The sequence below is a fragment of the Tyto alba genome, unplaced genomic scaffold (assembly GCF_018691265.1).
Source record: "Tyto alba isolate M040663 unplaced genomic scaffold, T.alba_DEE_v4.0 Super-Scaffold_16, whole genome shotgun sequence".
Classification (NCBI taxonomy): domain Eukaryota; kingdom Metazoa; phylum Chordata; class Aves; order Strigiformes; family Tytonidae; genus Tyto; species Tyto alba.
This window is the reverse complement of record NW_024881278.1, coordinates 18,290,611-18,316,850: the sequence shown is the minus strand read 5'-3', so window position 1 is coordinate 18,316,850 and position 26,240 is coordinate 18,290,611. Positions and strand designations below refer to the sequence as shown.

General features: G+C 36.5%; 1 protein-coding gene across 9 annotated transcripts in view; it reads right to left on the bottom strand.

Annotated features, from left to right (window-relative positions):
• The window catches only part of USH2A (usherin), a 428,153-nt gene that overhangs the window by 98,598 nt on the left and 303,315 nt on the right, over nucleotides 1–26,240 (bottom strand). For all 9 annotated transcript variants that reach the window (XM_042789369.1, XM_042789365.1, XM_042789371.1 and 6 more), the window contains 6 exons: nucleotides 23,947–24,156; nucleotides 22,360–22,562; nucleotides 20,440–20,552; nucleotides 13,408–13,606; nucleotides 6,067–6,235; nucleotides 2,857–3,078 (listed from right to left, as the gene is read on the bottom strand). In XM_042789369.1, the coding sequence (XP_042645303.1) occupies nucleotides 2,857–3,078; nucleotides 6,067–6,235; nucleotides 13,408–13,606; nucleotides 20,440–20,552; nucleotides 22,360–22,562; nucleotides 23,947–24,156 (1,116 nt within the window). The remainder of the gene's footprint in view (nucleotides 1–2,856; nucleotides 3,079–6,066; nucleotides 6,236–13,407; nucleotides 13,607–20,439; nucleotides 20,553–22,359; nucleotides 22,563–23,946; nucleotides 24,157–26,240) is intronic.

Here is a 26,240-nt window from a genome sequence, read left to right as displayed (position 1 = left end):
GTGGGTATTGCAACTATTACAGATCAGGAACCACATCAGTACAAAGCATCATCTTTCATGAGTCTAGGATGTCAGTAGAGTGGCATTTTACTAGCTTTTTTTTTTTTTTTTTATTATTTTTTAAAAAAAGAGAAAATCCAAGAGTGTTTTTAGCTGAAATTATCCTTTATAGCCAGAAACAGACAACTCTGGATAATCCCATTGCAGCAGTGGGGCTCAGGATGTATGCATACAATGGCATCACTGCAAGCCTTTGCCAGTAGATGTCTCTATGGTCACCCCACTAAATAAGGCCAACAAGGTGAAAAATAAAAACTGAGAAAACAGAAATTAAAAAAAATAAAATAAAATTAAAAAAGAGTAATTTGAGATGGACAAAAGATCTCTTTTTGCAGGACAGACTCTCCAAAAAAGGTATTCAATGGCAAACGAAAAAAGTTCCACTATTCAAGCCCTTATACCAACACTCAGTGCAAACCTGGGTCATCTAGATTCTGTAGAAACGCACTTCTTTCAAACTAGTCATGCAACAGTAAGGCTGTGCTCAAAGCTTTGCACTTTTAGTGGTCATGTTTTTCTTGTATGATTTTTTTCAAGGAACTAAAACTCCCAAACAAAAGCCTTAAATTGTCATTATATTTTTAATCATGGCATTCATTGTCAGCTACAAAATAGAGCTTCAGAAGCATTTCAGCTTTTGCATAAAGCCCCCTCTGTTACCTCTTCCCCTTCTAGACAATGAGATCAGCTTTCCAATTACCATATTCTTGCAAAACTCTACTTATCCATTTGCCAATGATAAGTAAATTATGTTTTTATGTGAGAGTATTTTTTCCATTAGAATCATTATAATAATAGGGATAGGGAGCAGGTAGATTTTTGCGCCTGGCTTGTGCATTTTCATGATGTATTTAGCAAGGCTGAATTACTCTAAGAAATTAAGCAAAAACCTATTGAGCATGATGTATATGATATGATAGGAAACCACAATCTATTTTATGCTTAATGCAAAAGAATACGATCTCTTTTCAACTATGGCGTTAATTCATCTTTCAGACCTGTGTTTATGTTCAGCAGTATGCTGTCTCACAGCATAAAGTCCTCACAGAAAACCTGTGAATGATGAAAAAGCCACTGTTTTCTTTTTTAATAGCCAAAGAAATGTCATTCTGACCCATTCTCAAGAAAAATGGTGTAAATGATAGAGTGCTATAGGCTAAATGCATTTTAAAAAGAGGGGTTTAAAGTTTTTTTAAATATATATATTTAAGGAAAAAAACTGTTAAGAATACATATATACTGAAATGAAGAACATAACTTTCATCCCAAGATACCTGTATTACACTCCTACACAACTCATCTGCCCAGAGAGAGCAGTAAAAACATAAACGCTACCCCAGCAGTTCTGTTCCAACAGCATCTGTTAATTCACTCCATTTATAAAATACATATTGACAAAGACAACTGAACTGGGACCAGGGAGATTTGATTTGGTGTGAGAAAGTCAATTCAATGTGATTTTGTTAAAGGGCTCCTGCAGGCAAATAAAAGAGTTTAAGTAATAAAGCACATAAAGAGATGTTTTATGAGCCAGCCCCGTCTTGTGGCATCCACACAATGAGCGGCTATGCAAGAGGGCCTTGTTCAGAGCTGATATTGTGAGCCCTGCACAGACGCTGTAGATCAGGCACAATTAGGGATCATGGTCGGGGGAGCTAAAATCATGCAAGTGATGCTGTTTACAGAACACATTCCATGAGTCGCCACTGGAAGGGAAGGACAGTACAGAAGCCGCAGAAAGTGTTGCAATGGCTGTTCTGATTAGCCCTTCCAGACAGTCAACACAGAACTAGGGTACTTCTCACACCACAGTGGCTGAAGGATCCAATGAATACACAAAACAAGCTGAAAATAGGGCTGATTTTTTGGGAAAGGCGGAGTTCAGGCTTCAGATCTGGATTCTTAGTTCTATAATAAGACCCTTAGTTGTACATCTAGAGGCTCAAACTAGCACGCATATGGTAAAAGCACTGCATCACTCATCTTTGTACACCAAGCAGATTTGGATACTAAATCTTCATTATTTCTGTGCTTTGAAATTGGGCTCCCCTTTGAGACTGCAATTGTTTCTGAATTCTTTTTGTCAGGATGAGAAAGCCTAAGGCTGATGGTATATAATTTGTCTCATAACTGCGGAAAGAAAAGACACATGAAAATACCTGAATAGGGTTTGTAATAATACCTCGAATCTCTGTCACCAGCTAGTCACAGAGTGTTTTACAAGGAAGTAGGGTTCAGATTGTACCTCTGAGTGATGGAGTAATTTCCTATGGTGTGCAAGAGATTAATAGGGTGCACCAGATGAACAAGTGACTAGTGCTAGGGATTAAGCTTTGTTAACTTGAAACTGCAGCAGGTTTACCCCTATTTAGATGCACAAGTGAGGGACGCAGACCACCAAGCATATAGCATCATAATCTTCAATTTCTAGGTGACCAACCCCACATCTCCAGAGCAAACAGAAAATCCCTTCACTGGGGTGCATGGAAGCATGAGGCAGCCAAGTCTAAACTCTGCTCTACTCATTGAGAGGGGACTGGCCCTATTTCCTGACTGTCATAATAAAAGATCATGCACTCCTGAATTTTCTGGCGTCTCCAGCCCCTTCTGAAGGCAAAGAAGGGTTATTGAAAGCTCAGCATTTTGCAGTCTATCAGAATAGGTGAGTAAAGTGCAACGTCATTGTAACAAATTGGCATACACGCCTTAAATCTGAGTGTGTCCCTGCTGAATGGCTAGTGTCACAAGAGATTTAGAAAGATGAAGACCCTTTTTTCTTGAAAACTTATTACTTACCTGTGAGAGGTCTGTGTGCAGTCCCTTCCTCTTCATCACCACAACAGACCAAGTCTGTGCTTATGACTTCTCCCCCACAGCACTGCTGATTGAAACTGTCATGGAGGGATCCACCACAGCAGATTTGATTGCCTGATGTGGAGTAAGGCATTCCCTGGCAGCAAGAGTCACCAATTCCAACTGAAACTCTGTTTTGCTCTTTGTTAGGGCAACACACTTCTCCTGTCAATTTAAGAATACAATCAAAGATTCTATGCATTTATAGCTCTTGAAATCCTTGAGAAGCTTTCATTTGATAGCAATGAGTCTGGGTTCCCACATTAGTAGCTTCACATACAAAATGTTCTATGTGAAAGCATGGAATCATTCTGTACTTTAGAATGCTATAAAAGTATTATATTAATTTGTAATAATAATTAAAGAAACACGCTTTCATGAATTCAGGGCCAAGACTCTGTAAGATATCCAAATGCAAGCGTGACAAAGACAAACTTGAGAAGAGAAACAAAAATAATTTCTGTAAATATGATAATTATACAGATGAAAACCTTTAAGTAGAGGCAGCTACATAGTAAAGAGAATTTGTTCTTGCTATGATTAGTCAGCCTACTTATTCTCAGCAAAAAATTTCTTTGTCTCCTCCAAAATCATTCCAAATTTGTTTTGAAGGACTAATGCACATTGCTGAAAGAGGTTTTTGGTGTCACTTAGGACTTCATCTTCCAAAGAATTTAAGGATTAAACTCACTTTAAAAATTAATTGCCACCATCACAATCAGTGGGCTTGGCTGCTACTTAAGCAAAAGCATCAGCTTTTGCAGGAAAAGGCTTTAGGATAACACTGACAAAGAGACTGACTTTATAATGGTGGGCTGGGCTGGGCTAAACTGTGTGCTATGAATAGGGTGGATACTGCTCTAAAGGATACAAAAATTATGATAAATGGAAATAATTTTTATTCACTAGTGTTTGCACTTGATCTGATCCAGTGTTCTAGAAGTTATATTTTTGTATTATCTTTCTGTGTTGCAGTGTTTTCTGTGGCTCAAATGTCATTTGGAAGGATTAGGGTTTTTTTTTCTGCTATTGAAGATGGGTGATAGAGGTGATTAAAATATTTGGATCCCTGATTGCTAATAAAATAAATGTTTTTAAAACTATTTTTTCTCATTTGAGGTAATATCTCAAGTCTTTTTCTTCTGAAAGTTTGGGAATTACAGAGAGAGAGCCCTAAACCCAGTGCAGCTTTTGTCAGAAATAAGCATGTGATGTGATTTTCATAGATGAAGGAAAATACTGTTTTCATTCCTCCCCACATTCCTTGCCAGAGAGGTGCCTGGGTAGTATTAACAGTATTTGTTCTGCTCTGCTTTAAGAATCTCTCCTCCCATCTTAGTTCTGGAATGGATGTTTGCACTTCTTTGTGCACTACTGTTTCAGAAACTGAGATTCCTGCCTTCCTAATTTGTAATCTTCGTGCCTTCAGTCCAGTGTGCTTCAGTACATCTAGAGCTATCAAGCTGGCCAAACAACATCTGGGAAATATGTATGCTTAGAGAATTTCCTGTATAAATCACTTTATCAAATAAAGTCAATAATAAACAAAAAAAAAGATGAGAACAAATTTTTAGAGTATAATAGATATAATCTGTTTAGATACTTCATCATATTTTCCTGAATTACTCAGAATGTAATTTAGTTGCTACACAGAGAAAGTATTAAAATACAGAATGTAGCTTAAATCTATTGGAAATAAAAACTGAGGTTTTTTAAAGAACTATTAGACATAAGACACAAAGGATCAGTAACCTTCTCATTAACCTCTCAAAATGGGATCCATTCCAAGCTAGGCTTGAAAATGTTCCCTCTCTGAAAACTACCAAGCAGTCTTACCAGTTAATTGTTATCCTTATCAAAGAATGACCCACATTAACATTTAGCTTGAGGTTATTAGCATATTTATAAAAATAAAAAAGAAAAAAGTGACCAACATTGATCATGTTGCTGCCCTTTACAGTATGGAAAAAGAGAATGCAGCAAGTATACTTAGGGAAAATAAAAAGTTTAAAATCATGTTCAAACATTCACTGTTTCATGCTTGTGGACTGCTGACTGAACAAGAATTACTTTTAGACATAAGACATTTTGTTTCACTGTGCTTTTCTTTCTTGATGTAAACAACATTGAGCTAGTTAACATAGACCACTGGATGGGGACAGAGGTCACAGTGTAATCTCTCCATTTCAGTACATTGAGATTAATGAGGCCAGCAAAATACTCTTCTCTGGTTCTTCCATGTGATAGCATTTTTCTGATGACATCATGGAAGGCATTCTAATATTGTGATATATGAATTACTTTTCAAAGGATCAGAACTTGGGATGTGCTGAATGTGCTGGCAAAAATTCAAGCATTTCTGAGCCTAGGAATGTGTGCCAGCTCATGAGTAATGGAAGCATTTTAGCTCCTGACCTGACAATTGCCTACAGAGATATATGCTCTGAACACTGCCCCCTGAAAGGGCTCTCCTCCCCCATCCCCCTCCCTGCCAAAACCCCACCAACAAACTGGAAAACTCAACTCTGGACAATAACACAGAAGCATAGTTTTGGCAAACTTCCCAAACAGTTCTGAGAATAAGAGTACGATCAGCCTTAAGAAAAGGATAATTTTCCATCACAGATAATACATGTGAGATGTATACTTTGATCTGTATCATTGGTAGAAATAAAGAGTAGACAATGGAGAAACAAGGAGAAGTGATGTAATCCATAATAACAACCCCAAGTGCTAACAATTGTTCCACAGAAGAAATGGCTAGGGAAAATCACATGGGGTCAAGTCAAGCAGAGAACTAAAGTACACCACTAAATTGCCTGATGGTGTTCCTATTAAGCAGAACTGCCCTCCCCATTATGCAGCACTTACTGCAATTAAGTATAGTTTGGCATAAATTAGTTCTCTGGGAAATGACCCAATCATCAGGTTTCATCAATTAAGCCTTTCTTGTATAAACAGTGTGTACTGTGTTTAGTAGACAAAGTCAGTGCAATTTTCTTTGCTTATCCCACTGAACACAAGTCTTGAAGACATCTAGAAATCTTGATAAATCCCACATTTATTGCTATGTTTCCATTCTCCTTGGTTTAACAGATATATCAACTTTGTTGTTTTGTTTCTTTCAAGCACTGGAAAGGAGTTGTCTCTTACCTACTAATACCCTAGTGTAATAACCACCACAGCACCGATGTTTCGGTTGCACAGCATGTATCTGACCACCACAGCAAACCCCTGGTGAATTAAGAATAAATGGAATGTACTTGTCCTCACAGCATTGGAAGCCAGGCTTATTGTCGTGCAGAATCCCATTACAACATACCTAGAAGTAGTTAAAAAAAAAATCATTAAGGCAGTATCTGTTAAACAGAACATATTGCATTCTCTGGCAAAGCAACATATATGAAAACATGTACAAAACGTTCTAGTATGGACACTAATATGACTGCAGTCAAATAAAATGTTATTTGGCTAAAATCCTGTGCCCTCCAGCATTATCAGACTTCAATAAACTGCTGTGTATCTGACAGAATGCTGCTATTTTGTGGCCTTCAACCATACTGCACCTTAATAAAATAGTCCATTAATATGAATCATCTTCATATGCCTTGCAGGCTGTTTGTGTCTCTCAATGTGGAGTAGATTGCAATATGTAGATATAATCTACCATCACCATATCCTTTTCTTTTCTCCCCACTTCTTATTTATTTATTTATTTATTCATTTATAATGAAATGTGCCATCTGAAACCCTTACAACTAGAAAACAGTATTTCCCACTATGAACTCTCGGGTTTTCTTTCACATAACAATAAGTGGAATTTTCTTCTTGTAGCAGATGATCACTTATTTATGATCATAGTTCTTCAGACAATGTGATCTCAAGAGAATGGTATTTGTATAAGGATATATTTTTTCCAAAATAAAATTTACATGGAAATGAATTTTGAAAAGGCCTTTTAACTGTAGACATCTTTCTAGGTGCTGTCGAGAAAATTATACGCTTGAACAGTCAAATAATTATTTGTACACACTCCTGTGTTGATGGAGTTGCACGCTGTATACACAGAAAATCATACAGAACAGTCAGTAAAATCACTGTAAAAATTGTAAACTCAGAACCTACAGTCAGTGCAACTTATGTTAGCCAGAAGAATGCCCCTTACAGCTAGACAGAAAATGCAGTTGGCAGTACAGCACAGATTTTAGAACAGTGTTCTTTCTTTCCTTTTTTTTTTTTTTTTTTCATGGGGGACTTCCACCCCTGACTTTAACCACGTTCCAAATCAGGTTATCTTAGCAGCAAAGAAAAAAAAGAAAGTGTTCCTTTAGAAGGATCATTTTTTTTACATAGGTACTTGAATTAGCTGACAAAAAACTTTTAAAAATGTATATTACTAGGCTCAAGACATCTAATTTGTATTATATTTATAATTTTAACACAAATATATACATACAGAAAAAATATTACAACTTTTCTTAAGACATAAACAAATTCTTCCTGACTTCAGAAAGTTGATGCTTTGTTTTTTTCACTTTTGAATGGCTTTCACTCAATCACCCTTGGGAGTACTAGGTTAGGTTCTGAAGTTACAATTTACAATACATAAACAATACGTAACCCAAAATTAACATGAGGTAGGGCAGAAGGTGTTCTTGTTTCCTCATTATATTTTGAGGGTTTATAACCTTATATGCTTTGAATGGCCACACAGTTTTCTGCTTTTCCAGCACACTTTCTCATTCAGCATCTGTTTTAGACTACCAAAGTAGCTGAATTTTGTCATTTTCTGTTCAAGAATTTAGAGTCTCTCTAGGTCCTATTATATTATTTTGCTGTCCACCTTGTCACTGGTAATATAATCCAATCTATGAATTTAATTAACCTACTGTTCTTTCTTCCAGATCATTAGTTAAGATGTCAAATAAAACTCTGCTTTACACCTCTTCTCTGCTCCCTATTTTCTTGATATTTTTTTATGACTGGCATGCACTCCAGGCTGAGTTTTTCTTCATTTACAATTGGCTCCAAAGCAACCTAGAAGATTACCTGATCTCTGCATTTCCAAGTCATTTAAAATCATTCTTAAAAATATCAAATCAAGTAGTATCATGCCACTGTCCCCAGAATAGATCACATTTAGCAACAATTATTGTCATTTGTAAAAAAAGGCCTCTGTCCTGTCCTTTTTGCTGCACCCTGAGCTTGAGACACCAGACCACTAAATGCCGTACCTGCGTGCATCAAAGGAGGCCAAACGCATGTTCCTCACGCATTCTTGTTCCCAATTTGTGTGCCTTTTGGGACTGTGCCTCCCTCTATATTCTGTCTAGCTCAATTTCTCTTCTTCTTTTCATAGAATTAATTTGTCGCCCCTGTACTGTTTCCTCCTTTTCAGTGACACATGCCATTCAAATTTCACCCAAACACAGTCTTTCCATATTTCAGATAAAGAAACTTGTACATCTTCGGCATTATCCAGGCTCAAAAGCTTGAGCAGACATTTTATTTTCCATGCGGTATTTCCAGTTTTAAGAAATGCCCCTTCTCTTGTGAATCCTCAGTAGAAACAGCTTCTCTGCATATTCCACACAGACACCAGGAGGGCTGTTTCAGTACTAACTCTAAAGCATTCTTGTTGTAACATTATTTTTAAGATTGCATTATTACTGGTGGCTCTCCTTTTCATCCTGAATTCCCTCAGAAAATCCCCAGCTGAACACCCAGGTATGTTACAAAAGTTTCAGCAGCTACTTTTCCTTGTTTCAAATTATTTAAGATCCTCCATATTTCTCAAGAGCCTATAGACAGTTTTCAAAAAGGGGTCCAGCCAGCTCTAAAACACATTCAGACTCATCTGGCATTACCGATTGATATAGTTGGTGATATTATTATGTAGCTCCATAACATCCTCTGCAGTCAGCTGTAAATTGTTAAATAACACTTTTTTGGCAGTCCTCTAAAGATAGTTTCTATTTGCATTGATATTCAGCCCAAGGATTCTGCATTATCAATCCATAAAATAAAATGCATTCAAGTAATGCTAAAATTATGTCATAGACAAAAAAGAAAAGCAGACGGATTGAAAGTTATAGTGGCAAAAGGTTATTATTATCTCATCCTCTTAGATCTAAAAGTGACAGTCCCAACTGGATGGTGTTACTATGAACATGAAAGTAGAGCCTCATAGCGAACAGATACAGTGACAACAACATTTTAGGTAGGTCGGAGATCTCACCCTTGTACAGCGGGTTGAATGCTTGACATATGCTTGCTAACCAGAAGATCTTCACTGTCTATGGAGATGATACAAGACGTTCATCCTTAGCTATCATGGGAGCCCTTGAAAATACTGGTAGACTGAGTTACTCACAAATCAATCCTGTGGTTACCCTCCCATCCAAGCCCACAGAGGGGCTGTGACCCAGGGACTGCGAAGGGCTGGGCATAAAAAAAGGCTTATTATGATACCTCAGAAAGGCCCAGTCAGCCATGACACTAGCACAGGGTAACTAGATATCAAATCTGGCAGGCAGGATTACACAATATTTTAACATTTTTAAAAAATACTCCAAACTTATCTATGCAACTCTCTTGTAATTAAAATTATGTCATCCCTGATCCCTCTGCTTGCTGAAGACTTTGCTGAAGGATATTATCTGGCCTTATGGACACATGCCAGTTGAGCTAGGGCTGATTTACTCAAATAAACAGATGTGCTAGGCAGCCATGTTTATCCTTCTTGTCAAACGCTTGCTGCCAGAGTCACTTTGTGAAATAGCAATTCACAAAACACTCTAAGGAATTCCTATTAGCTACAAGAGTTCATTAAAAATTTCTGCCTGTGGAGCAAACACCAGAGTAATGATTGACCCATCATGTTCTCATGTGAGAGGGAATATTTTAAATTAGCGAGGCTCATTCTTTTTTACTTAAATTATCTCTGAATCTGTATAGACACCCTCTTTTGCTAAGTACACTTACTCATTTATTTTCTCAAACTGCTATTCTCTTTTGGTAATTGGCACAGCCTTAAATCCAAAATCCATGTGCAGAAATTGTTGTTATTCTGCTACAAATCACTATATATTATCTTATTAAAATGAGTTTTGTTTCCTGTCTTTCAGGTGTGTTACCACACACACCACATGAAGTGTCATCTTTTTAAAGGTTCTCTAAGCCTGAAATAACTTGAAAAGAATTCGCACAATATTGCTAAGCATTAATAGTAAATTTTACATAAATACTGATGAAATATCCTCCACCAGTGTCGACATATGTTAGTTTTCACTCCTGAAAATTGTGCTTTTGAGGCTAGCTATCAAGCCACCGTTTTGCTCCCCCTGTCCTTAAACAGAAGAGTCCTACCAGTGATTTTAACAAATGACATATGTTAATTACGATGAGTAAAGCAGTAAGCCTGTACTTCCTAGTAATGTCAGAGTTATATTTGATTAGTTCATTAACTGCAGATTTATACAGCATGATGCTACTGAAAAGTGCTGAAGCTGTATTAACACCTTCAGTCAGGACCTTTTAACCGTTGATGTTCATACTCATGATCCATTGTGTACAGAAATTATTAGTCTTTCTGACACTATTTTAATTACTTTTTTACTGTATCTGTCTCATTATTTTCAGTGTTCACCTCAGGATGCCAGTAACAACAGGACAGTTCGGTAGCTACACTGATAATACAGGAATGCCTTCCCTATCAGTACTGAGATTATGCTCTCTGATGGATGAAGCCAGGGCACATCCCCTTGTTAATTGAAGTAAATCTCTGCAGATCTCATGATACGTGCTCTGTAAACTGATATCTGTTTTGAGATTTCAAATATGGTTCGAGTTATGGGCCACACCTTACTGAAAACAGCTAGGAAGAGACTGTTGATTTTAGCAGCTTGAAAACACCCAGGCATCACAGGTTTGTTGCTGTAAAAGTTACACAGGACATAAGGACCCTCCTGGCAGCTGACCAAATTCATCATCAGAGTGTATTCTCAGCTTTTCTGCAAAACTACACACAAAAAACCCTTTCTAGATTCTTTCTACACTCAAGAATTATAAATCCATCCAAGTCTGGTTACAAACATCAGAGTAAGGATATCAGGCACAGCGCTGTGTTAGCTTTAGTTAAAATATCAAAGATTTTACTATTGAAGCAGAAAACTAGATAACAACTAGAAATAAGAAGTAGGGATCTGATACAAAGATTATTTAGGACAGCAGGAATCTTTTTTGGGGGGGCTTAATATCAGGCCTACATGAGCCCGTGAATGTGCACGTACACATCCCTTGTAGTGAAAACGCCATTTGCTCTTTTAGGGGTTCCCAAGACAGCTCTGAGCAAGCTGGTTTATTTACACAGCACAATACAATGCAGAGATACTAACCTGGATCCCAAACGCAGCACACACAGACCAGTGCGACCCTGCACCCAGGCTACTGAGCACTGCCTTTCTGATATAACTGCACTACTTAGACGGACACAGCTCAGTCCATGTTAGCTGAGGAGTCTCTGCATCCACTCTGCTGCGCAGCGAAAACACATCCCTGTATTCCTAATACTGAAACACTTTAGTTTCTGTGGATGGAGAGGATCATATTCTGGTGTTCTCTTATGTAGGTAAGAAATTATAACAAATCCCTCCTTTTCTGCAGTGCCTTACAAAAGCAAGCTGATGATGCCAAATGTAACCCATAAATCCATAACGAAATATTAATAACCCAAGATATATCTCCAAATTATTTTTGTATAAAAGGCTTAGTTTTCTTCTCTCTTTATACTCCTGAATTCAAGGAAATAGTAAGAGGGAAATTAGACCCATTGTGTCTTGTATACAAGGTGCAATAAATGACCTGAGCAAAAGTGAGAACTCCACGATGTGTCTGTCTATTGGAACTATGTATACACAATCTGCCTGCTTTTGCTGACCAGCCTATCATCAAATAAACAAAAAACGTGTTTATTATTCTGGATCTGAACATTACTTAAGCTGTTCAGCATTTAATTCTCAGTGGCATCTCTTCGCATTTGGCTCTACAATTAATGTATGGTGAATAGCAGCTGGCACTGTGATAAGAGGCTTTCTTTTCAGAACAAGCGTACACTGGTCGGTGTTGCTTTTCTTCACTTCTGTCCTGTAGACTGTCGACTCTAAGGACTACAAATACTAGCATAAATGCTTCAATATTGTAGCTAGCGTTGACCGACAGTGAATTCTATAAAAGTGTGACAGAGGGCAACCACATAAGGTCTTATATGCTGTCCCTGTCGCAGACCAGGCATTTTGGATGGCTAGCGTGGATACACATAGCAAACCAGGCAAAGCACTGGGTGGGGAATTCTAATCAATTCACCCACAGAAGTTACTCCCATGTCATTTTATGTGTGAGTGCTTCAGTTTCCTGTGGACCTTCCAGTCATTTATTATATCCATTACTTAACAAATGGCACCCACTCCTAACCACAGACTCTGAGAATACAGAGACACCAATCTAACAAAATAATGTAAAATTAATTAGAAAAAATTATGAAGTCAGGAAGCTATAAAAATAAATGGACACCCTCCATGCTCAAAGTTACCATAAGCGCACGAAGGCTGAAAAATAAAAATGGAGAAAGAAACTTCTAAAATTAACATACTACAAATTTAACTCATACACATGCCAAGATCTTGTAAAAAGTCTACCATGCCAAAAACCTGAAATAAGTAGATTTACTTTTTAAAACAAGGGACTGCCCATAATTCACTTGCAAGGTTTCAGAAATATCTACGTTTAGTATAGCATTGCTTTCAAGGGAACTCAAAAGCTAAAGCTGTGTTGGCTGGAGTAATTTATATTTTTATTTGAACCCCTCAAATAACTCACTCCCTTAATTACTGTCTTGTCTGACAGGAAATCTTGTGAATACATATTGTTTGCTTTAGTCACGGAACATGTGATGATGTCTTTGACAAATAGGGACACTATTTCATTACATTAAATCTTACTTCCAAACTAAGAGTTTTCTACCTCATTTGTCAATAAAAGCCATTACAGACTCCCACTACGCTATTGATCCTACTCCTAAACAGGAACTCATATGAAGATTAACCTGAAAATAGCCATAATTTAAAAATACATCTGACAAATCACAATGGATCCCGTGCAGAGCTGCTCATCATTGTCATGTAACAGCCACCCACTTGTAGCTGAATCTAAATAGATTTTCTGTACTGGAGAATCTGGTCATTAAGCATTTAGCCATGTAAAAATTTAGCCAAGTAATACGTTGCTGGAGATTTTTGCAAAGCTATCCCAGTACTGAACTCAAATATCCATATTTGATTTTTAAAAGTTTCAAGAATCATATCAGAACCTTGATTTTAAAATATCAAAAGAAGCAGAACTCTCCACTTCCTCCAATAAGTAAAAAGGCTTGATCTACACATTATTCCTAGAAGTATAATTTTTCATTACATCACTAATTTAAGAATATACGTGTACCTTCAACTCTGGATGATAACACACTTCTCCACAGATATTTTCATTCTTTTTACATTCTAATGAGATGCACATTCTATTACTTTTGCTGCTCCTTGTAGTCTTTGATGGGGTACACCTCTGCCATGCTTTACGTAAGAGTTCATATCCCAGGATAATGCCATTTGGCTGTCCTGGTGATGTCCAGTTGATTTGAAGAGATCTACAATAAGCAGAAATTTGACATCTGTTAAATTACTGAAAGTATATATGTTTCTATAGATACTTACATTAAAATATTAGCATATAGTAGTTCCATTTTATATTAGTTCACATGGAGTGAAATATTTTGAAGTGTCCAAAATGTTCCTCTGGATGGTGAATTTCACAGCTGCTTAATAACTAAAAGGTGTAAGAATTTGAAATAAGCATCGATATGTGCTAATATGCTGGGAAAATAAATCACACGTGCAATCCAAGTCCTTAGGAGTTGCAATGTAAAAGACATTCCGGCTTTTGGAAACTTACGTGTGATAAACATTCTAGCATTTTATTCGATTCATTTCAGTGGTAGGAGAAAGGATTCAGTATGCCTTCCTGGTGCTATAGTAAAGGCACACCTGATCTATCATCAGGGCTGGCATGATCATTTCGTTCTCAGATAGGAACCTGGTAGAGGACAGGCAGCTGGGGGGCAAAAGACCAAGGCCTGCCCTCTGAGCTGTCACCAGTGAAGCTTATTCACATTGTGCTCAGTCACCATTTAGAACAGATTTGTATTCATCTTACCTCTTCCCTGTTCTCAAAAACATTATACAAAAAAAAAATGTTGCTTTGAAATGTATTTTTCAGCAGAAAAATAAAAGAAAGAATTCATCACAGCATCAGTAAGCCCAAGTTCTCTTCCACACTTAAATATTTTCATTGACATAAAATTATAAGTTGCACTTGTATCACAAGTAAGACTCAAAGACTCAAGACTTCTGACTTGGAGTGCAAAAGCATGACTGCAGCAGCCTGCAAAAGACCGCGTGTAAAACAAAATCCTGTTGTTGATTTCAGGTTTCATATCAGACCATCATCAGTTTAAGGAAGAAAGTACCTTAAGGGAAAAATCATGTTAAACTGTAACATGCCCTTCACTACTAAAAACGTGCACATATTGGTTCCAAAATCTCACTTAATATTAGAATTTTTTTAAAAATAACAAAAGGGAAATTTGAAACAGAAATTTGCTCTGTCTTGTATAATATACACATTTTATATTAGCATTTCAAATGAAAAATTCATTTATTGAATAATCATGATGGAATATTGCATAAGACACAGAGTTTTTTCACTATGACTCTCTTTAGGTGGATAGAATGAGATTCCAATGCTACATGTAGATCAATAGAACTGACAATATTGCATAGTATGTACTTAGACCCCAAGTACCTCTTTTTAATTTCCATGTCCCAATTACACAGCCACTGTCAGAATGCCAGTGACATCATAAATTAGCATTAATTTAAAGTGAAAATGTTACAGTAAAACAGCAGCTGCTGAGATAAACTTTGACATCTTAACAGAATAAAAATAGCTGAACTATTATTTCACTTCCTTGAGGTATAAACAGAGGAATACACACAGCAATAAGCCTTTTCAGAACAGGAATTAATGTCACCTATGAAGGAATAGCTTCGTAGGTGACTTGTAGAGTCACCATTATCATTCCAAGGTCTTCATCTGAACCACAGGTTTAATTCCATATTCCATATGTGGCTAATTTGTATTCACTACGTATTCTACCACATGCACATGTACACATGCTTGTGGAAATATACACATGCCTATATTTAAATAATGTTATGGGACCTAACTTAAAAAAAAAAAAAAAGCAGGAAAATATATTGTATGAATTTTAGAAAAAATATGAGAAGAAAAAGAAGGGTAGTACTTCAATCTTTATAATTGCCATTGTAACTCTCTCTTGATCTTTGCATGTTATAGATCACAGGAACAAAGAAAGCATTCCCAGTCATATTTTTAAATTATTTGCTTTCAGCAAGTTTCATTTAGACCCTCAAGGTATATTTTCAAAGTATTGTGCCAGTTTTTGCAGTTTAGCCAGTCATATTTCTCTCTAAAATAATATCAAATTAGGCCCAAGGATTGATGCAATGATTTGAACATTTTGTCTCTTCTGCACAGCTCAGCATATATTTCTTTCTTTTAATGATCAATCACATTATTGTTATTCAATTTTTAGATACACATTGGGGGTGGACATAGCCTGGTATTGTGTAAAGCTGCAGCTGCACAATAAAATTACGTGGCATCGGAGTTCACTGACCAGTGCCACTGAAAGTGTAAAACTCGGTATGATCTTCCAATAATGACTCACAGATAAGCAGACTCCTTCACGATTTTATGAATGTTTCAGTTATGTCTATACCTTCTGATGTTTGCTACCCATGGCAAGTCGTGGTGCTTTTGAAAGCATCACAGCAAGAACAACGCATAGCTCAGTTTAAAAAAATCAGCAGGGTTTTCAAGAGACTGCAGAGACCTTCTGATACCCCCCATCTGAAGAAGGATCCCAGGCTGAGCTGAAAACCCTCTTGAGCAGGTGCAGATATAATGGGACACGATGGGCACTTTACCATGCAGCCAGCTGTATCACGTACGGTACCTTTGATACAGCTGCAGAAACATGGGAATGGAGCCTTCCCACCCTTTCCTTCTCTTCATCCCCCAGTTACTCCCTCTCAGATAAACTGGAGTTGTGTCTAGGCTGAGAAGTGTCCACAGCCTGAACTACAGAAGCAGTCTTGCAAAGTCTAGGCACAGATGAACGTACAACACCTGGCATGTGGAGTATAATCCTTGTCTGCCCAGAGAAAACCTCACTTCAAGCATGTGCAATTAATGATAGTTCAAATGCTGAATGAGCCCCTTCTGTGACTGCTGCCAATGTGGTGAAAATACTGAAGAAGGGCTCCTTCCCAGAGAAAAGGCAGCCTAACCAAGCTCACAGCAATGAACTGCTTCAGACTACAAGGTCCATGACGCACAGCAGCACTTCCAGGAGATAAAGAACAATTTCAGACTGATCCACAAAGGAGTGTTTGCTTTCAGTGCAACAGAGCAAATTGAAATCCTTTGGCTCAAGCATGTGAAGACAAATCATTACGACATTTCCAGGTGGAAATATTGGGTTTTTTAAATCCGTACAAAACATCAGTATTTCAGAGTTTTGATATCACATCAGATACATTTTCATAAACCAGACTTTGGAAAGGAAATTCTGGCTTTTGCTGGCTTCAAGCATTGCCAGGTTCATGTCCATGAGTCATGAAAACAACTCCTAATTTTTTTTTTTTTCTCAACACAGTAATAAAAGTTTAACCATGAAGATTAAAAATATAGCAAGGCCTCACTTTTGAATCCTGAGATGAATGTTGTATGAGTCTCATCACATACAAGGTTTAAATTTAAAAAATCACATCAAAACTATGATTAGAGGACTTTACTTCCAGGAGCTGGAATTTAAAAAAAAATCACTGAAAAATCACAAGATTCACCTGACATTCTTAAGACATGAAACACTGCCATTATTAATGACCAGCGGATAAAATATTTTCCTCATCAGGAGATCACACATACTCAGCAACTGCTTCAGCTTTATTGCACAAGAGTTAACTACCTGCTGTATGATGGACTGCAGTGCTATCATAATTAGAGAGGCAGTATGACATAGCACAGAAAGTCAGCTAAATAGCATTACGCTTCTGTTCTTGATACAAACTTCTTAGAGAAATCTTCCCGTGCTTTATTTTTTCCAACTACTGAAGTAGGGAGAGCAATCAGGTTTCCTCCGTGGGAAAACTGTCTTGAAGACTTTAGGAGAAGTGCTATAAAACTAAGCATACATGAAAAACCTTTATGTTTTGCCTTTCCTCTGGATATTTCTGGTCAGGTTGTTATAGGTTGGCTGGATGTGACTCCACAACTATCTTCCTCAGAATTCCATGTTTATTCACATCGCTACAAATCCCTTTCTTTTTTCACTTTCCACTCATCTACACAGTATGGAAAATCAGACTTGCTGTTCTTTAGTTCTCCATTTCCTCTTAGAGAAATTGGTACTACATTGTCTTATCTTCCATTCCTCCAGTACCAAGACTAATTTAAAGGACATTTTACACAGCACAGTAGTTTGACACTTTCATATTTGATCTCCTTGAGAACTCCTGAGCAAATACCATCATCTCAACAACTTATTGCTATATGCTTTATCCATTTGTTCTAAAATCTTCCTCACTAGTATGTTAATTTGAAATAATTCCTCCAGCTCATTCACCCAGAAACAGCATCTGATAAAGAAACCTTCCTAAGCCCCATGATACTGAACATCAAACTAAAGAATTCACTTAGCTTTTTACCCATGGCCTTATCTTCTTTGAGTTTTCTATTACATCCTGATCAGGGTTTCTGGGTCCCCTCAAGGTGCATAAAGGGCCTTCTCTTTCTCCATGAAGCTATGAAGGATTTTCCCTAGTTTATGCCACATGGTGTTTTCAGAGCCATCAACCTTTTAATTAAGCACTGAACAGAATTGCTGGCAGGGTTCATCTGTGTTGTGCCTTAGTTTTCTGAAAGGAACAAAGCTGCTACTAAGTACTGGTATTTAAAAAAATCTAAGTGTGCTGTATTACAAGGAAAAAGGAAACAAAGAAAAGTATTTTAAAGGGGAATTAACTATTTTCCAACACACTATGAGAATTTAATCCACTACACAATCTTTAAGCCAGCATCCACCTGCATGAAGTACTCAGAGAACTTTCTAAACTGTGTAATAAAATACAATAGCTCTCTATAGAAACAAACCCTGATGCCTTAACCAGGAAAATAAATAAAAAAAAAGCATGCTTGATTTCAATAGGATCTGTTTCTACCTGAACATGGCCAATGTGACCTCTCCACCTCCCCCCAAAAAGCCCCCCAAACCCAGACAAGGGACATAACAAACCAGAACCTGATTTAGGACTTCAGGATTGGGTCCCATACTGTTTTCTATTTGAAGTTTGGCATTATAAAATAATCATTCCAGGACTGTGACCTTTTGTGCCAAGTTTCAGCCTGAAGCTGAGTTATTAACTGTAAGGGGTGGAAAAGTAAGGTATTTATAATGGCTCCAGTGGTATAACCTTCATTAGAACAGTGTGGATGGAGCTGCTATCAGAAAGACTTCTAAGAAGTTGGTGGGTGAAATTATAATTTATGTCATGCAGCACCTTGAGGCAAATTTTAAAACAATTATTTGTGAATGCTACAAAGACATTATCCTACAGCATTCTCATCAATAATACAGCTCCCCAAACTGATTCAGAAGAGGGAAAACCACCATGATTCCAATTAAAGACAATAAACTGCACAGTCTGTATTATATCTCAGGTATCCCATGAGCCTATACTCTACAAATGCCTTTTTTCTCTATCTGATGACAGATACGTATTAAAATGTCCTCTTGTCTACACAAACTGGTATTTTGCCCAAGCTTCTTCTTTTGTGGAGGATAAATAAGCAAAATTCATATTCAGCCCAGCACCTGCTGAAGCTGTCAGCTGTAGTGTTTGTCATATTTCAATCAAAGCTGAAGCCAGCCAGTCATTTTTATACTGCACAATCCCTACATACTCGAGGACCAGAATTAATGAATTAGCTATTGATTAAATTCCACTCTAGCAAATCCACCGTGGCAAATAAATGAACTACCCGGGGCACGTGTAGGCCATGGCCAGACATGTCCGGGCAATCGATCAGTAGTTAGTATTCTTTTGGGATATAAGAACAGCTGATGGTAATATGACATCTAGGAAAAGGCAGTGTAGAAACAGAGTCTGTTTCTGGCTGAGCAGATTATAAAGTAGGAAGGCATTTTTGATCCTTTTGCATTCATGTGTTATGACATATTTAGTCTATATATAATAGCAGAAACATGCATAAGTGTTTGCAGTACAGACAATACAGACAAAGGCATACATAAGTTAAAGCCAAGGGCAAAAGATGAGATCCTGAACTAACTTCTTATCATCAAACAAGCTTTGACTATATCTGTATGTATGACAGAAAAATAGCAAGTTTAATTTCACCCTTATACAGAGAGAAATTCTGAATTCAAGCAAAATGTAGAAATGATAAACAGCAAACCAAAGTCCTTAAGAGATTGGAGAAGCAAATCCATTCTGCTTGCCATTTCTGAAGGCTCAGATGTGAGACTTTTGTTATTTTTTAAAAAAGGAGGTTTTTTTCTTTCTATAAAAGTAACACTATTGATGAGCATACTCCACCAGAAGTGTAATAAAATCATATGAACAATAACATATACACAGGAGGCTAACTGTTTTATTGTTGGTGTAATTCTGAAAAATGTGTTAGTGAGGTTAGTTTTAGTCTGTCTTTGGAAGATATTAACTCCCAAAGAATCACTCTATACGTTACTATTTGGCTGCTTCTAAGGACTGCAAATCTGATGCTCCATTTACAATTACAAAGCTTGCCCATGCCTGTGGATGTAGTGGATAGGCAGATTGCAAACAGTGGTTCAAGGAGACATAGATATGCATGCCTTTTAAGATAGCTTACTAATTCTTATTGTTGTGATAGGTGACTTTTTTTTTTTTAACTACAATTATTCTAAGTTTCCATTATCAGCATCACATTGCTCCCTCAGCATTAATCTTCCTCTTCTTAACTGACAGCAAAATGTGATAATTTTCATTCCTCTACACTTCTCTTAACTACCTCCACTTATGCTTTATTTATTATCACAGTACAGTGATACCCAAATGGGTATCTACAATCAAACAACGGTGAGATTTCTTCAGTTGTTCTTTTGGACAAAAACTCCAAGACCAAAAATAACAACCATGAAAAATGTCTTCAAAGTATATACTGAATTCTTTTATGTACCTTATTCAACTGAGAGAAGACAATCACATATCTTACATTCTGGTCCCCATTTCAGGTAGAAATCACTCTGATATATGAAAGCCACCTATAGCATAGTACCTTGAGCCAATTATGTGAATAACGGGTGCTGACAGCTGCTTTGGCTCATCTTCCACAGTTGTAATCTGGGTCCCATTGCTTCTCACACAGGCATACACTGTGCAGGCTTCAATCTGATGAAGAAGAACATGAGTTTCACATACTCAGCTGCAGAAATTATTCAGATGTGCTACTTGTTTAGACTCCTCTCTTCACCCAAGATTTTATTCTTTTCTATTTAAGAGATTCCATACACCCAGGAAAATACTGCAGCTTTGAGATAAGTATATCTACCAGAGATATACTGTGCTCTATCACATTTTCCCACACCATTTTCAAAAAAAGGGTACCTGCAGCCCTCTGGCAGTAATTGTTGTTCTATATTAAATTATCACCAACAGAGTTGTAGTGAATTTGTTTTTCTGCATGTATATGTAGAATCTGGTACACAACACTGAAAAAAAATTTACTTTGATTTAGGGTCTTGAGTAAGTTTTCTACGCATATGATATATTCTGACATAAAAATAATGATAATTTTTCTTTAATATTTTCTATTACTCCATGTCTATTCTGGAAAATTAGAAGTGAAAAATGCAAATAGGAATCATACACTTTATTATGAAAAATGCCACAGAAACAAAAACTTATTCCTTCAATTCATGGGATTAAACGAAGCACAGGCAAAGTGAAATAGCTAGTGAAGGATAGCAACATTGTTTTTGTATTGTCAACAGACAAGTTACTCAAAATAAAAGAGAACAAAAAATTAAAGATTGTACAGTAAGATGCACATGCATCTGAAATAATTTTGTTTCCAGGACAAGAAGAAAAAGAATGAAAAAAAAAAAAAAAAACAAAACAAAAAACCTAAACCCAGCTTATTTTGGTTTTACCTATCACATTGATGAAAATATAAGTCCAGTATAATGACTAGGAAAGCAGAAGAGAAGAATAATTAACACCTCAAGCAACAGAAGGTGGCCATAGTAAATTAATATAGAGGGTCTATAAGTGAGGCAGTACACTGAATTTGCATTGTTATTGAGAAAAGACAAATGTGTTTCCAAGTGGCATTCAGAAAGTCATATGTGTATTCATGGATGGAGGCTTGCTGTTTCAGAGGGGCTGGAATGTAGAAATCTGTTACGGTATGCCTGTCTGTGATGTTTATTTATGGCACCTAGTAACTGGATGCAAATTTTCAGAACTAAGTATATGTGGTGCTACTAAATTCTTCTCATATATAATGCAAATCAAACCTCAACAATATAGACAGGAATAGTTACAATTAAGTGTCAAACTGCAGTTCTTAAATATATTAATACAACTTAAGGATAGAAAGATTTTTTTTTTTTTATTATTCTGCACACAGTATTTTGCCTTTCATTAGATACCTGAACAGAGAGGCAAAGATAGAGAAAGGGAAAAGCAAAGGAAAAATATTGTGCTTATTAACAGCATAAAAAGTACTACTATTTTTAGGGATCAGCTCTGCTTTCTCCTCCTCAGAATAAGGAGAGAAAAAAATATAAAAGGATGACAAATGCAACATCATTATTTCTCTGTGTTGATATATTATGCATGCCTGATGTTTCTAAAACAATTGCAATTTTCTTTTAATGAGTAGGAGTAGAATCTTTGCCTTTTTGTAATATATGTTGGGGCTTTGCTAATGTTGTAGCACAGAGCATTTAGGGGAAAGTAAATGGAGTTTTGATGGTTTGAAAAAAGATAATGGAAATTTGTATTATGAAAAGTGTACACAGACCTAAAATCTGCTGAAAATAAATCTATGCCTTGTATGTATATGCACACAAACATCAGGGCAAATATATGTCCATGTATGTAAAGAAATTAATGAAAAAATATTCTACTTGGAAATACACATATTTTATGTAAAATTAAAGTATGTTACACAGCCCAGAAAAGATATTCTAACCTGTATATCATATACAGTGAATGGAGACAAAGCTGTTAAAAGAAAGGACCCCGGCTCGTTCATTCCAGTCCTGTGCTGCTTATTATTTACATAGATGGAGTACTCTGTGACAACACCATTCGGGTTTGAAGGCAATGTCCAGATGACACGTACAGCTGTACTGTTGATGATGACAACCTCTGGAGGGAACATGCCCTCAGGCTCTAGAAATAAAGGAAGAAACTGAATAAACTCCAGCTGTCTCTGCAAAAGCACTTGTTTAACCAAATGCAGATTAGTATTTAGGTTTAGCAAAGGGTTCACTGCTTATCTGCTTTCCTCTGATGAAGTTATCACAGTCTGTAGTCTTCTGTAAATTGGCTTATTATACTCTCAGTTAGAAACCATGAGAGCTGATGGTAAAATGCTTTATACCAGCAGCATAGTGTCAATCATCAGTAGTATGTGGCCAGTGAGATATGATGATAAATTATTCACCCATCTGCACTGCCAACATACAAATACTATTTTTATGTCTCCCTAGTCCTAATCCTTCCAAAAAAAGAAAAAAAAAAAAAAAGAAAAGAAAAAAGAGAAAACCAGAGTGATTTGGTTTTAAAGCAAAACCTGAGACCAAAATACTTTATGTCTGGTGGAACGTGACGTTATCAGCCTCATAGCTGAAGCAATATGAAGCAATGTGCGATATTGTCATTATGTAAATGGTTTTGAATGTTGATTAGTATAGGTAATGATGAAGTCTAACACTTAAAAAAAATAAACCAAACCCAACGCCTTCCTTAGCGTTAAATTACATAATTATCTAAGCATGTCAGAAATAGCCATGCAAAGACCTATTTTTATCATAAGAACCCATCTTTACCAGTTGAAAAATTACCCTTACGATCGATTTTATTTTATAAACAAAAGGTGCTGACCTTTGGCATCAGAAAGGAAATGGAATCCTCACTTAAAGTGCTTTGCTAATGACCTGGAACATTTGCTTCTGAGGTGACGATATTATAATGTTTATAATGAGACTTTATAAAGCAAAAAGATTAGAAAGACCATTCTAAACACATTTCAGATGCACATTTTTATTATTATTATTTTATACTCACCTGGCTCCCCCCAACCCCTGCACTTGTCCACTGGCATAGAAATTACTCATAAAGAATTTTCTTAGGGGCTGAACTTACACCTAGAGTTTCTGGTGACTCAGGGAAGGCCCTATGTATGACTGTCATGTCAAAAGCACATCAATTCACAGAGAAAATCTTTCTAAAAAACATTAATTGTTTCTAAATTCCACCATTTTTTGATATGAACTCAGTTCCAAACTTAGTGCACACAGATAGGAATATGCAGGAGAAGATGAGAACAATCTGGGTTAATATCTGCTATTAGAGCTTTTGCTTCTGTCTCAGTGGGACCGTTTATTGATCTAGCACACGATGACAACCAGCACTTAAGCATTTTAGCGTTTTAGCCCTTTTTCCTTTTATACCGGAAATTTTATAATGGAAGGATGACTGATCTCAACCTTAACAAAAATCAATCAATTTCATTCTCAGATTTTAAGCCAAGCCGCATTCACTTCTAACCAACCTCCATCTGAGGTAGTCACGTGCACAACTTCACTGTTGATGCTGTGGGCTCCATTAAAAACTTGAAAAAATATCTGATACTCTGTGTTGGGCTGCAAATCACCTATGACTATAGAGTTTACATCAGCCTGTATCCTCAGAGATCTTCTATGATCAGTAGAATTCAAGAAGAGTGTGTAATACGCAACATCTCCTTGCAAATCTTGTAGTGCTAAGAAAAGAAAGGAAAAACATTGGGAGATCACTTGGGAAATATTCAGTCAGCAAGTTTCTTATCAACAACATTTATTGTGAAGAGAAGAACAAATGTTATGCAGACCCCCTTATTTAAAAAAAAAAAAAAGGCAAATATTCCATCAAATGCCTTCGATTTCACCCTTATAAGCAGTGATGATGACTGCTCTTCCAAACTTGTCAAAATTATTAACAGTTCATCATCCTATTTAAAACTGGAGAAAGCTTTCTGTCTCTAGTCATCCCCATGATAACAATGGAATCTGTGAAGTAAACAAATTAATAGGTGAAAGCCACTGCTAGCAGTGGTGCATGGACCTTGCAGCTTGCCATTGCAAAAGGATGGCTTTCACACAGATAGAAGGAAGAAAGCAAATCAGATTGCTCTATGGCACTAGTTTAGGATTAAAATGTCAAATATTTTTTCCCTTTTTGGTCCTTCCCTTCAAACAACACTCCCTCACCCCAAAAGTACTGAATTCTTGTGTTAGTCCTCTAGCCATGAAAAAGGGGCAAGTGCCTACGCCTCCAATTATAGTTACTTTCAACTTTCTACAGATGTCCTTTTGGCCATAGTGAAAATGAAAATCTATGTGTTACTATTCTAGAACAAGCATGATAGCATCATATACATGTAAAGCTGTAATACAGTCAGAAGCATTATATTTACAGGGGAAAAAAACCCAGCTCCTCACAGTTCTTCCTGAAAAGTGTTTTGCCCAGCACTATCTTCCCCACTGAAAGGAATAAAAAAAAAGAAATTATGATTTTCTGGCTACATTCACTGGTCTGAGCTGGTGGATAAACAAGGATTCCAGGCAAGTCTTGCTTCTTCATTTTAGTAATGCAGATGTAGTCTGTTATCATATCTATCCTTTGTCAAACAGTTTAAGTTCAAATCTGATCAAATGCAACTGCTTTTCCACTAGACATCAAGATGAAAAAAATAATTATGACAAAAACTTTAAGCACTAATACATATTGCTTTAGATGAAACACTGTACCACTGAACAGGACTCAGCTGACTGGGAAAGTACATTGATAAAATCCAAAAGCATACTTTCAGATTTAATAATACACAGTTTTGTCATAGAAATTCTTAATCAAGTGTGATATTTTTATTTTGAGTGGTACAGACACAAGTCCTAAAGCCCTAGAAGTCAGAAACTTCCAGTGGGTTTTCCAGAAAAAGAAAGACAGCAAGGCAACTTACATTAAGGACTCCCAAGTTCCAAAAAGAATAGAAGAAAATAATTTGAAAACTAATATTATGAATATAATGATGCATGGGTATACAAAATAGTTAATATGCTTATTGTAACATAAGAAGTAATAAAATATGATAAGGTTTTCAAATAACAAATGACCCTGTCTTGGTGTTTAACCTTTGCATTCACAAACATATATGGAGGAAATTTCTAAGGTATGAATGAAAATAAAACCAGATTGCATTACCTACATCTAGAAGGTCAGGGGTTTAGATTACTAAGGTAATGAAACTTCAGTGAGCTGCTTCAGATCTATTACATTTGTCAGTTTTTATAAGCATGCTTACTTCAGGCATGCAATTATAAAATAAAGAGACTACTTTTGTTGCAATTCAGCACCCAGTCCTTATAAAATCATTTGCATGTAAGCCATGAAGAAATTCCCCACTGCTGTATTAGCAAACTAACTAGAGAAATTGGCTAAATTAATTTTAAGGAGCAGAGCAAAAAGAGAGAGGAAGGGGATCCTCTCATCCTGAAGGAATGTATATGTAAATTTTTACACAAAGAGATGAAATATACCACAAAGACAACAGGATTTTGTATACTACTACTTTATAGATTTCTCATGAGTTTGCATTAACTATTTCTTTACTTTCACTATTCTCATTCTGCAGAAATAGCATATAATAAATACAAACATGACTGAGAAATAGCAAAATGTGCACATGTTTTTCCCTATTTCTTTCCTTTCAAGGACACTTAGGTCTATTATAAATCAAGACAAGGACTGTGTTTCCTATGAGAGCAAGGCAGACCAACATAAGTGATGGCAGGTTAACATCTAGTTACT